The sequence below is a fragment of the Hydractinia symbiolongicarpus genome, chromosome 5 (genome assembly GCF_029227915.1).
Source record: "Hydractinia symbiolongicarpus strain clone_291-10 chromosome 5, HSymV2.1, whole genome shotgun sequence".
Classification (NCBI taxonomy): domain Eukaryota; kingdom Metazoa; phylum Cnidaria; class Hydrozoa; order Anthoathecata; family Hydractiniidae; genus Hydractinia; species Hydractinia symbiolongicarpus.
This window is the reverse complement of record NC_079879.1, coordinates 19,889,229-19,902,524: the sequence shown is the minus strand read 5'-3', so window position 1 is coordinate 19,902,524 and position 13,296 is coordinate 19,889,229. Positions and strand designations below refer to the sequence as shown.

At 33.1% G+C, this 13,296-nt stretch overlaps 3 protein-coding genes across 5 annotated transcripts in view; all 3 read right to left on the bottom strand.

Annotated features, from left to right (window-relative positions):
* LOC130645199 (stomatin-like protein stl-1) overlaps positions 1–13,296 on the bottom strand; it is a 102,848-nt gene that overhangs the window by 46,065 nt on the left and 43,487 nt on the right. The gene's annotated exons all lie outside the window — the stretch shown is intronic.
* Positions 19–900, bottom strand: LOC130646038 (egl nine homolog 1-like). The gene has a single exon (XM_057452172.1). It carries the CDS (start codon positions 898–900, stop codon positions 19–21), a length of 882 nt encoding a protein of 293 aa, XP_057308155.1.
* On the bottom strand, positions 3,059–13,256 carry LOC130645207 (uncharacterized). Of its 3 annotated transcripts, XM_057451120.1 has the most exons (6): positions 12,876–13,256; positions 8,118–8,272; positions 7,556–7,618; positions 6,923–6,966; positions 4,677–4,697; positions 3,059–3,360 (listed from the first exon to the last, which is right to left on the bottom strand). In XM_057451120.1, the coding sequence occupies exons 2-6, from the start codon at positions 8,247–8,249 to the stop codon at positions 3,300–3,302; spliced, it is 321 nt and encodes a 106-aa protein (XP_057307103.1). In that variant the 5' UTR covers positions 8,250–8,272; positions 12,876–13,256; the 3' UTR covers positions 3,059–3,299. The 3 variants fall into 3 exon arrangements, with proteins under 3 accessions (XP_057307103.1, XP_057307104.1, XP_057307105.1); XM_057451121.1 differs by lacking the exon at positions 4,677–4,697; XM_057451122.1 differs by lacking the exons at positions 3,059–3,360; positions 4,677–4,697 and adding an exon at positions 4,705–6,388.

Below are 13,296 nucleotides of genomic sequence, written 5' to 3'. Positions count from 1 at the left end.
TTACAAATTAATATATCTTTACGTGCGAGCTTGCGAAAAAACTGAAACGTTTCCTCGTGATACTTTTGGATGTTTTTTGTATTCTTGACGTGTACGTTCTTGTACGTTCAGTTGTCTTTTTTTCACTATACAATCATTAGAACTTTCGCTTCTTTTTACTGAATTAGTGTCATGAATTGCACCAAAATACCACGTAGTAAAAGAAAATACTTCTCTCCTGCATGGCAGAACTTGCTTTAATATTCTCTTGTCTGACCAGTATATAATTGCTCTGTTAAAAATTGGTTCTATGTCCACAAAGTTAGCTTTCGCAGGCACATAAAACCTACTAAAACCACCGTGTGTTAAGTTATTGTAACATTCATTAGAGTAATAGCAAACTGTCAACAAACGTCCGTTATTATTTGGATTATCCGTGTGAACTTTATAACCAAAGCTGTGCGGAGGAAAGCATGAAATTTGGGTTTGTGAACGATGTGATATTCTCACATTATTGGTTTGGTTTATTAGCTTTGCTACAGATTCAATTAATTCATCAAAAGCTCTTCTTAGTGAGTTTATTTTTTTGTTTGAGTCGTCAGAACTTACTACCCAACATACCTTATCGCTTCGGTATTTTGTTTCTACAATTTCTTCAGCATTTCTGAACTTTTCTGGTATTGCATATAGTTCTTCGGCTTCGTGTTGCACTTCTTTTGCTAGCTCCGTCGTAAGAAAATTGTCGATTATACAAATTCCAACATTATTCAAGGATTTTAAAACGTAACCCAAAAGCAGTCCGCTGTCTCCATGTAATTCGTTTTTGTTTACAGTACAGTTAGAAGGAGAAAATTTGCGATAAATTTTCTCCGTTCTTGCTTTTCTGATAACACTAGCATACTGAATGCAATTATCAGACATATTTTTAATATCACAAAACATAAAAAATTGCTAAAGCGAAACTTGTTTTGTATTTTTGGCTTGTTGAAAATACGAATGTAAAAATGTCATGAACTTGCGCACTGTTTTTATAAATATGAACGTTCAAAGAAGCGTGGAAAGTTGCACGTACAAAAATCGTGTGTGGGAGCACGACACGCTTTTTAACATTAGGTTAAATGTGATCTTCATCGTAGATGTTTTATCTTAAGTTACGTAAAGATGCAGCTATTTCGTGTTATTTATTAATCATGGTTGCAAATTTCACCCAACGATTTTCCCTTTTTTTACTACTTCAAACAACATTACAAAAAACTCATGTCTCCCTATCTTAAAAGAAGACCTGGGAACAAATTCTTTTGCTTTCAATCTTACATACTGTATGCTATTTATCATGCCGAAATTTTTACTTTTTTTTACCTTATGCTAAACCTCGTTCCCAGTGTGACTTATTTTTCGCAGTCACAGTGCCAGAAAAGATACAAAGTGCCTAGGTACGAAGGTCCCTACGATTATTTCTTTATTTACGTACGCTAAATATTTATTTATTTTGTAACTTTTAAGCAGTCTTTGATTTCAAGTTTGCGGTCACATAACTATAACCGCGATCCCAGGGGCTTCAACGTTTTTTAATACGAGGCCCTGGGGTCGAGCTTAACATGACTATAATAAATTTACTTTACGCAAACATCCAAACTAGCTGTTGAAAGGTAGTCTTAATTATGATTTTGGCAATAAGCCTGAAAACGAGGTTGGTAAAATTAGAACTGGAGAACGAAACCGAACATTTTTCGGTTTCGTTGGTGCATGGCCTACGCAAAGAATAAAAATACAGGTATCCACCCTCGTCCCCAGGAATTTTTGCCTTTTTAATATGCGATATCAAAAAGATAAAATTCTCTGGAAATGTTGGTGGCAGGTAATATCTGTAATAAAATTTATTGTGGTGCCAGGGTGGTGTGGAGAAGAAGATAGACACCCCGAGAAGAGGTTGCAATTTTATCATCGCAACGCGAGAGAATAAATAAAAATGACGTCACGGCTAAAATTTTCTTAAATTTAATTTAATATAGAGCAATAGGGTGGTGATAAGAATTTCCCATCAATTGTAAAAAAAACAGGCAGTAAGAATGTTATAAATCTGTTTTTTTTTTCTTAAAAAAATGATGTTGGTAAACCTAGCTACCGTCGTGGACATTTTGGTGTGACCAGTACAGCTCGGTTGGGCTAATACAAAACAGTGCAACAAACTAATAACTTATTCCCCACGTCCCCTTTCCTCTTTGTGACCATCTCGACGGCAAGACTTAGCGAGTCCTGGGACAAGGTTGTCGAACCAAGACTTCGGTTCAGAACGGCGCGACTAATATAATGGCTTAAAATAGTTTATCACCAATAAGACGCACACAACAAAGCGTGAACCATATGCCAATTAGGGAAGGGAATGGACTAAAAAAAGTATGAAAAAATTAAAAATAAGGTGCCTGGGTGTACGATTATTTGGAATTATAGAGTAAAGTCAGAAAATGGAAATAAAAAATTCATGCGAAATTTTTTGCCTTTCTGCGATTTTGCCGACAAAAAATGTACTTATGGTTACGTCAAATTACTAAGCTTGTTGTTCGGTCATGAATCAAACTTATAAAATCCACACTAACAGATTTTCTGTAAGAGAATAAGAGCTTGCGCGTAAGGGAATCTCCATTTTAATCTTCGCAGAAATCTAAGTCCCATAGCAACTTCGGTCCCAACATCTGTTATCTATTTTTATATTGGGACGGTTTGTTATAATTACTGTGAGCTGGGTGACGTAATTCCATCTGTATCTTAAGGTTAAAAAAGTGCTTTTGCAAAAGAGGCGTGGTATTTCTAAAATCGTGTTTTTAGTAGCGCTACCCAACATCATGTATTATTTTCGACCGGAAAACTAGATATTTGTTTTTTCTTAATACTGACTACTCGCTTAGGTCCAATCTATTCAAACGAATATCGTCTCCAACTCGTCCATTTTTTTTCAGATCGGGTCTCGTTGTTCTGATTACAGTGATAACGAAGACTGGTGATGAGGTTGATTCACATTTTTTTTAAAGAACGCTTGGAAATCACCGCAAAAAGATTGCCGAATTGAAAACAAAAAACAGAGGATGAAGAAAGATTTCCTGGTTCTCATAAAAAGCGTATATGAATCAAGAAAAAAAGTATATTCCCTAAATTTCTACGTGGGTGGTATAACTTAATTCCAGTGAGTGTCTGCTGCATCCATACTTTTATCACAAGACTGAACTCTTGGCATGATATTTGACTTCCACGAGATTCTTTGTAACAGTATTGTTTCCGACAACGTTCGGATACAGTGTACTCGCTTTGAGTTGAAATTTGATTTAAGTTTCGTCAGCTAGGATTGCATCAATGTTCGTTCTCATTGTATCAATATTTTTCATGCTAAAATAAATATTGGCAGGAGCAGTTAAAATGAGATAACAAAAAACGTAAGTTGAGCTGGCTAGCCATCCATACAGATATCATATATCATTACATAAATTTACATAAATGAAATACTTAATAAAAACTTTGCATAGGTCAGTGACAAAAGTAGAGTTACTGTTAATTTATTTGCATTTTATTCGCGTTAAAATTTTCAGGCTGAAATTGCTTTGATTGCCTTGTCAGAGTGAATAACTGCGAAAATGGATACGAGTAATATTATAAGGATTCGACCCTATCGTCAATCCAGTAAAAAACAAAAGCTCAAAATAACCTTTTTTATAAAAAAACGAACTAGCAATTGGAAAAAAAAGTAATAACGCTCAGTATAAAGGCGACTCCACTCTATTTTTTTATGAACATTTAAAGCATTCTTCCCCAAACATAAAGAAGAAGAAAATGACACCACACCACAAGACCACACTTGGAAACCTGAAGATCATAAATAGAAGAGAATTCTCCAAACGAGGTGGTACGTGAAAAATAACGAAATATTCCAAGCAAATTACTTTTAAGCATTTAGATTGGTTGGCGGAAATTTCCGTCCTTAAAAAGTAGCATTCCGCCTAGTGGATAAGTATCTTCGCAAGGGTAACAACCAACTGATCACAGTCTTGTTTTCTCGCCAAAAAAATATTTAAAGAATTTTGTATGTCTGGACTACCAACAAAAAGAAACTAAATTTTGTCATGTGTCATTAAACGTTAATAGAAATCATATTATAAGATTAAAAGAGTGATAAGGGTTTAAAAATAGCTTTTGGGCCAAAACTTTTGAAAAATTATCATTTCAAAATTTTTAAATAATTATTAGGCCAGAATATTTAAAAAATTGAAATCAAAAATTTTTGAAAAAATATTTGGCCAAAATTTTTAAACAATTATTAGGCCGAAATTTGTGAAAAATTATTATGTCCAAAATTTTTAAACAATTATTAAGCAAAATATTAAAAAAAATTATTAAGCCAAAATTTAGGAATGTTGAACGTAGCTTAGGAGTCATCAGATAAGCTATTAAAATCAGGTGTTCAAAATTTTATAGCCCATAGTCTACTCTTGCAGTATAGGTTAGATATTTGCCATACACATTAGCATTTAACGAACCTGTGAAAACAAATGTTTTTAAAATGTAACGCTTTGAAGATGTTATATATATTTAAAACAATAAAATAAAATAGAAAAGTGTTTGCATTTAAAACTTTTCAAAATAATAAATTGGCAGCATATTTTGCTCATGAAGTCAGAACCATGCTTTCTAGCTGTTTTTTAGCATACCTGATTTGCAGCAGGTAGTTCCTACAAAAGAAAAACAACAAAAATATCACACAAAGGTTTGCGGTAGATTTTAATCTTTCTCTTTATACTGAGCTATCGTTTGCTACAAACAAAATGTTGTCAACAACATTAAGCTGAAACAAAATGAGGAAAGCCTGCAATTCAAAAAACATCAAGAATCAACATTCACTTCAGGGTAGTTTCCAATACCCTAAAGCGTATGTTAAATTAAGATTTTTATATTTTTTCAATTAAATTGAGAATATTTAAAGAAATTCTAAAAGTCACTAGGGAAGAACAAATAATGATAAGAAGTAGGGTTAATATGCATTTTGAAAAAAAAAAAACAATGAGAAGATTTTAGAAGAAAGTTGTTAAAAATCTACTTTAGAGGTGATTTAAAGGCGTTTGCTGAGAAATTTGAAAATTGAGGAGATTTGAGGATTTTCAAGAGACGTAACAATCCTGTCATTATGAACGTCAAAATTTTATAAAAAACAAATATGGTTTTACATACACGCCAAACACATGATTCAAATTTTAAGACACCTATATGGAAAAGTTTGGCGAAGGTCAGGAATACATTTTCACAATACATTTTCAAACTTTTGCTTAGGTTAATCTCAACCTCTCTTAGGTTGCTTAGTTGCTTGTTGATCAAAATAAGCTTTTTCAGCATGTGTGCCAAATCATGCAAGTTTAATCTCACACTAGCATGACTGCATGCAATTATAATGAGGTTGTTTTATTCTCCATCGTTGTGTTGCAGCATTCTTTTGTGTCACAAGCATGACCCGCTGGGAATGTAATACAATTAACATTGTGCCGGAGTTAAGATTAACGTTTTTGACACACGTCAAGAATTTTGTCCATGTAAGCAGTAGTGTAAGTTTTTAGCAGATGTGAACAAGGTATATACTAAATTAGTTAGACTGAGTAAAACTCTACAAAGAGAATTTATAGATTCTGGATTAAAAAAAATTCTCTCACACTTTGTAACTATCGTCTCCTCTCTCATTTGGTATATTTTGAAAAACAAGCGCAGTATTTTTCAAAAATAGACACCCTATTTAACATTATGCAGCGATTTTATCCAATGTCCTGCTTAATTAGGATATTGCTCCCAGATCCGGCAATTATTTGGACCATTATACCGTGTGTTATAAATAACTTCCCAACAAAAATTCGGACAGCCGAATACCTCTGACAAAACATACCTTAAGTGGATAAATTTTGGCGAGGATTAAATTCGGCGAATTTAGGCGAAATTCGCCAAATTATATACCCGCCAAAATTTTGATAACTTACTATTCGCCAAATTAAATACTCGCCAAATTTTAAAAAAAATACGTTTTTTTAATTAGAAAGAAAAAATTTTTTTTTCCTCAAAAAGTTTTATAATACAACTATCAAGTGGATTGTTATAGGTAAATCTTGTGTTTATATATGCGTTTATTCTTATTTTTTATAAAACATTTCAAGACATAAAAATCCATTTCTTTGTGTCATTCGCCAAAATAAATCACCGCCAGAATAAACAGTTTTTTGTATTCGGCAAAGTAAATCCTTGCCAAATTTTATAAAATTGATCATTCGCCAAATTAAATCCCCGCCAAATATTCCATTTTGGTCATTCGCCAAATTAAATATTCGCCAAAATTTATCCACTTAATATAGTCATTTTGTTGCTCCTCATTTCGTTGTCTCGATTACTAAGAAATGAAAGGTTTTAATGTGACGTTATTTAATAATATAATGAGACAGCAAAGGTTTTGACGCACACACTAAAATTATTTTTATCGAGCAATAAAAAAAAAGTCTAAAAAAAGACTAAAGACAAAAAGCAATGACATAAAAAATTAAAATGTCTTCAACTCAGTAGCAGAATGATTGACAAAATTAAAAAACCACAAAAAATCAGATAAACACGCTTATAATAAAGGTTTCGTGAAGATTTTTAGTTTGGGTCAAGTTTAACACATAAATGCTTATATGAATTTTTTTAACCCTATACCACAGTGGTTTATGAAAATGGATGATAAATGGGATATCTTGAGTTGCTATGGATATCCCAGGGGTTATTTCAGGGGGTAAGATGATTTTATAATAAAATTTAGTGAAGCAGGCTGTTTCATAAAATTAGAGCAAGATGGAATCAGTGGATGAAATTCATTTTGAACTCACTATGAAGTCACTATGAAGTTTCTAGTTGTGATTATAACATAAATAAATAAATAAACACTTACTGTGATCTTAGTCTTTCCAGTGTTTTCTCCATCGTATTTATGCTCTAAAAAATTTATCACTCTCAGTATATGGGAGGTAGCTGAGTCGATACAACGAAACATGAACTATTTGCTAAAAATGGTTGTTTCCATGACAAAATTAGAGATTTTGTCCAAACAAAAACACTTTAGATTGAGAATTACGGTATACAAAATGCAGTTAAATGAAAATGAGCAATGCGTGGAGAAACTTTAAAAAAGAAATTGTTTTTCACATGATTTTCAAAACATATTATATTACAAAATTTAAGTCTTGAAATTTGCGAGTATTATTGATGTTGTCACCTATATGTAACACCACTGGTATGGTATAAAATATTTGTTTGTAAGAAAAAGGTTGCAAAAAATCATAAACAAATACTTCATTATGAAGCCTTAAGTCATAAATATTTAAAAAGACACATGATGTAAAAAATTATTTTCTACGACCTCTTGAATTTCCACAACTTGTAACCACCCTGTTCAAATTTGCATACGAATTTCAGACACAGTAAGAAAAAGGAAATTCGATAACCTTATAACCAGAATCTATTTAAGAGAAGGTTTATGTAATATATCTTTACAGAAATGCCAAGAAGTAAATCCACTATGCACCTGTTCTGTGTTTAAGATTGTATTATCAAGTGATACATATGTCTTTGTGGATTGGTGGAGAATCTAAATAAAAAGAGAAAAGTTTCTTCAACCTTGTGATAAAAAAATGTCTTTTGATAAAGGAGCCGTTGATTTAACACACAAAAAGTCATTAAAATGTAGTAAACTTAACTAAAATAAAATAAGACTTATTGTTATCGAGGAGATGCTCTGAAGATGTTCTCTACAAAGAAGAAAAGATCCTCACAATTGCTGTTCTTTTACAAAAAAGTGAAATAATCAACAGTCTTTTGTAGCCCCTTAAAATAGCCGTTGTTTGTTAAATATGTGCCAGTTTATATATATATATACCCATCTTAGTACTGTACAGAGTAAAAGATCTTTGATACTCTCATGACAGCACAAAATCTAGATAAAAATAATGCTCAAAGAGAAGAAGTGTAAGTCCAACTTGTTATTCATAGTTGGTCTCCAAAAATTATAAACAAAAATTTAAAAAAGTAGTTTCACTGCAGAATATGGGTATTGAAGACTTCACTGTTACCTACATAAAACAACAAACCTCTCTTGTCCTTGAACTCTTTGTTATTGCTTGTGATAATTTTCCGGCGTCAAAAACTGCAGTATCAAGACTATCAGAAATCTTTCCTTTAACTTCAGAATTTTTGTAAAATCCACCCTTAGATTGAGCCATAATTCCTTGAACTTTTTTCTTACCTTAAAAACAAAACATAATATATAAATACTAACAAGAAACAGCGGTCCGTTTGATCCAGATATGAATAAAAAAATAATAAGCTGCGTTTCCATTCAGTTGCATCACTTGCATGTTTGTTAATTTTGTATTTGAGGAGGGCGGGATAAAATTCAAATCAAATTGTTCATAAAATTAATTAGAACGTGGTGTGTCAAAAGAGGAAGAAAAACTAGCCAAGAATAAACCCAGCCTTTGATGTGTTAATATTAATAAAAATGCCCTGTGTAGGTGGTAGTCAAACTTTCTGCATGCTTTAAAATGTTGTCAAACACTCTGATCACTCAGGACAAAAGGTTCTTTTTAAAAATGTTTTTTGTATGCAAACTTTTTTTCTCTGCGCGTAAGAGCTTATTTCGAAAGAATGTAAGCAAACGCATTCTGAATAATCGAAGCCAGGGAATGCTAAACTGTGCCTGTTCTTTTATCTATCATATTTTGAAATAATGTCTTATAATGTCACTGGTAGTTTTAGAGTTTTAACACGAGTTATCACTTGGAAAAAATAAGTATATCTGTACATGCATTCAACTTTATTATGAAGTTTTCCCTGTGTTATTTAACATTTTGAAAGACAACAGGCGCTTCATTTAATTTGTTAGACTTGAAAGTAAAACTTCAAATGATTATACACAATAAAGTACTGAAAGTGATTTTGTGATAGCAAAAGGTCATTTTCAAAAAACATAGGCAGGGATGTGAACATTCTAAAAATGCCAAATTTGATCTTTCAGCTATAATTTAAAAATTATTTCCTTGATTTCCAAGAAACTTTGTATAAAAAAATGATAATCATGTAACAAATCTGATGCACTATTTTTTTTCTTCCAAAATTTTTTTCTTCCAAAATTGACAAAACAGTAACTTTGTTACTTAAATATCTCTTTTGTTGTTTTAAGATGATTTGTAGTACTTTAACATTCAAAACTGCTTGCTTTGATCCTATTCGAAGCTAAAAATAGCATCAGACAAGAGAGGTAAACACTATTATATATATGTGATAACAAAGTAACAAGGGCAATATTATGAGCGTATTACTTTTTGGACTCAAGATTTATAATCTAATAATTAGTCATAATTTGATTAAAAATTTATGGGAAAACATTGTAATAATTATTATAAAATGGTACCATGCAGGGTAAATTTTTTTAAGATTTTTAATAAATTAATTTTTGTCAATAAAGGTAAAAACATATAATTTAATTTGATTCCTTGGGCAACCAATTTTTTTTAAATCAGAAGAAAACTAAAGGATTGTATTGAAATAACAGAGTAACATAACTAATGAACAAGAAATATATAACAGATATGTTTAACTAATTCTGATAGCTGGTGTTTCTTTCTTTTTTCATAAAAATCGACAAGCAAGTAAGTCATGTTACTTTTTTATCACAAAAAAAAATTAAAAAAATACAATTAATAAAACACATGAAACTTTGTCCTCCCCATTATTGCCACTTATTTTATTATGCACACTATGATTGCTAAGATTAAAATGGATACTAAAATTATAACTTCTTGCGTACATCTTTGTTACAGACAATCTGTAATAATTCATTATTTTACTTCTTTTTGTGCCAAGAAAACTTTACTATAAAAGATGTAAAAATAAATTTAGATCAATTATTATTAATGGCATCTCTCTCTTTCTTGTTGTTAATTTCTTTCTATTTTAACTTCGTTAGAATTAAAATAAAAGAATTGCAAATTTTTAAAAATATGCATTTTAACTACGCGGTTTTCTACGGACATGAATAAGATTTAAGTTAACGATAAGGGGTGCAAAGCCTTCTTAAATCATTCTCTGATTTCCCTATTTCGCTTTTTTCTTAATTTTAGAATTTCAGAAAACTATTGCAGACATAAAGAAAACAAAAATTTGCATGTGCGATTAATCGCACGCCTAAAAAAATCTGTGCTTGTGGGGGTGTGCACATGCGATGAGATAGATAGATGTGCATATATTTTACATGGCTAGCCTCACAATATCGAGGGATATACCCTGTATAATATTTCCAGGTGGGCCATGGCTTAGATGGAGAGTCCTAGAGTATTTAATGCTCATTTTGAGCTACGCAGACCCAATTTGGGTCCGCACTTCACTAGACAACTACCGGCAACATCAAACAGCCCACACAGTGCCATTTTCCCAATTTTCCTCACACGCTTGGGTTAACCCGGGGCTATGGTAACATTTCCTTGCTCATGTTGATGTGCACAAAGCGCAAGAGTTATAACCACTAAACTACAGCATTCGATCGCACACCTCTCACAAAATTGTCTGCTAACTGCTTTAAAAAATGCATTTGCTGATATGGTCTTGCACCAAGAGTTGCCAAGTAGTGTTGTTTTTGCTACCCACAACAATCTTGAAATACACAACTTGAGTTAATCTCAGCTAGCCATATACAACAATATGCCAGAAAAAGTTGCAGCCATTCAATTTTTCATTTTATTGGAGTTAGTTTAAGTTAAATACAAGATCTTGATGTATGCAAACATCTTTTACTGCCATGTCGCAAGTTGGTCTTGGCCCATCAATTGACAGGGCAGCATGTCAAAAGATGGGCCACCGTGTCAAAAGATGGGCTACCTTGTCTAAAGATGGTCTTAATACAGACCATGTTCTAAGTTGGGTCATAATAGTTCAGTATAGGCAAATGTATACAGAGTATAATTTTTATATAGCGACATGTTTACTCTGTATAGACAGAAATAGTTAGTACAAAAAGCTGCAAGCGGCGTAGACAGTTTTGAGAGTATAATGCCAACACCGGTTTGGCTAGACATTGAGGAATGCAGCATAAACTAAGCATTCTTATTAAAAATTTAAAATATGAGACAAACATGCAGAGTATTAGTAGAGCCATCAAGCTTAGTCTTTAGCTAATAATACAACAAACCTACTTAATTAACCTCTTTAACATTACAAACCGAGTCTCAAAAATTGGTTGCTTTTTTACATGGCAGGGTCGTTGCTCACGCGATTTTTTGGCCCAACGAATAGACATGTCACACTCCGTATAGCATACTCTGTATAGCATACACCATATAGCACATTTTGCATCATTCTGCATAGCAAATTTTGCATAATACTCTCAAAATCTTACAATCTGTATGCTATAATCCGTTTGCTGCAATCAAACTAATGTTCTCACACTCTGTATAGACAATATACTTTATATGTTTATGATAGATAAAAAAACCCTTAGTAAAACGTATCTCGTGGAAACGTCTGCGTATCTTATGGAAACTCTAACTCACCTGGGGTGTATCTCGTGGAAACACCTGGCTATCTCGTGGAAACGCTTACACTCAGCAAATCTCGTGGAAATGCCTACATCTCAGCAACTCGCTTGGAAATTGCCTATATCTGAGCGACTCACTTGGAAATCGCCTACACCTCAGCAACTTGCTTGGAAACTATTGGCAAAATGTAATGATGGAAACTAGTTGACTTTAGCTGCTCCCATTTTATAGGTAGGCAAGGCAATCTTAGGGGCCTGGATCTACAACAGTATTGGTTATAGTTACCTTGAGAGCACCTAGTGTTCATGCCCTGTAACCGCCCTTTTCACTAGTCTACCATTCTAGACTTGGAAGAACATTGAGTTTCTAAAGTATATCCTTCAATGATGCTAGTAGCCATGTTTGTTGACACTTAAATACTGAATGCAATCAAAGCTAAGCCTCTCAACAAGGGTATAAGCACTTACTTCAGGAACCGCAATTAACATGTGGTGAACTGTTGGTCCACCACCATATATTTCACTTTAAGAACATACGTTGGCAGACTCTGTATAGCTAAACCAAACTCAGTATAGCAGCTATACGGAGTATTACTCCATATAGAAACTACACTTCATACGACGAGGGTGCCGACTCGCCAAAAAATGCTGTATATGTGAGGGCGGCTGCAGGCATTTTTTAGGGGTTTTTCAGCGTTTTTGTCTGTAACCGCCCGGAAAAGCCTGTACCCTTCCAAAAGCGCCCGGATTGCGCCCGAAATGCAATGCACTTTGTCATGAAGAAGGAAGGTGCTATTTTGTCGTCGTACGTAAGTTTATTATTTGTTGGATTTTATTACAGCTATTTATCGAATAAATGATATAAAAAACAGTCATCCACTACCACTGCTCGACATTAAAAGAATAAATTATACATAGAAATAAATGTTTAAAAAATGTTGTTTCGGGTTGATTTGTGTTTCTTCGGGGAAAATTTTAAGTTTTTCTTAAAACGCCATAAGTTGTCCAACAGCCCCCTGGTATTTGGGGTGTTTTCTGAGAGTCCACACCCTCGTTCTGTATATCATACATTTTCCTGACGAGGGTGCCGATAAGCCGCATACACCATAAAAAGTGCGGGCGTTTTCGGGCGAGTTTGGGGTTTTGAAAAAGAATTAAGTATTAGCCCAAAAACCCCACATAGACCTGAACAATGCCCGAAAAAGAAAAGAAAAACAGACACTAATGATTCAAAAAACTATAAAAATTAAAGTAAACTTACTATGTGGTAGCGAAGTTCTAAAAAGAACTATTTTTGATAGTTTATAATAAGACTTACTTGATAAATAACTTATACATAAACTTTATTAAGTCCTTTATCTTCAGGTGCCTTCTTCCAACTATCGTCTGCATATGGTATGTTACAAGGAATTGCATTTAAGAAATATTCCGGGCGAGTTCGGGAAAGTGCGGTGGTTTCGGGCGACAACTGCAAATTTAATTCGAAAAGTCACCCAACCTCGACCTTGTATATGCAGGCGTTTGTGGCTTATCGACAGCTTCTTATTTTCCTGCAGCTAAGTTTGATTAAGTTTCAACTGTGAAGGTTTGACTGTGAAATTCCATGTATACCTTAACTGAATGGGAGCACAAAATAATTATGACGTAAAAACACGACTGCAAGAATACATAAAGAGTTTATTTTTTAGATCTTAACCCAATAAAAAAAAACGAAGTGTCTGCTGCACCAGTACCGGAAT

Coding starts and splice junctions, on each gene's coding strand:
- LOC130646038 (XM_057452172.1), bottom strand. CDS start 900: ATGTCTGATAATTGCATTCAGTATGCTAGTGTTATCAGAAAAGCAAGA.
- LOC130645207 (XM_057451120.1), bottom strand. CDS start 8,249: ATGGCTCAATCTAAGGGTGGATTTTACAAAAATTCTGAAGTTAAAGGA. Junction 7,619..8,117: donor AGAGTTCAAGGACAAGAGAG/GTTTGTTGTTTT, acceptor CTTTTTATTTAG/ATTCTCCACCAATCCACAAA. Junction 3,361..4,676: donor AACTACCTGCTGCAAATCAG/GTATGCTAAAAA, acceptor TATTTATTTTAG/CATGAAAAATATTGATACAA.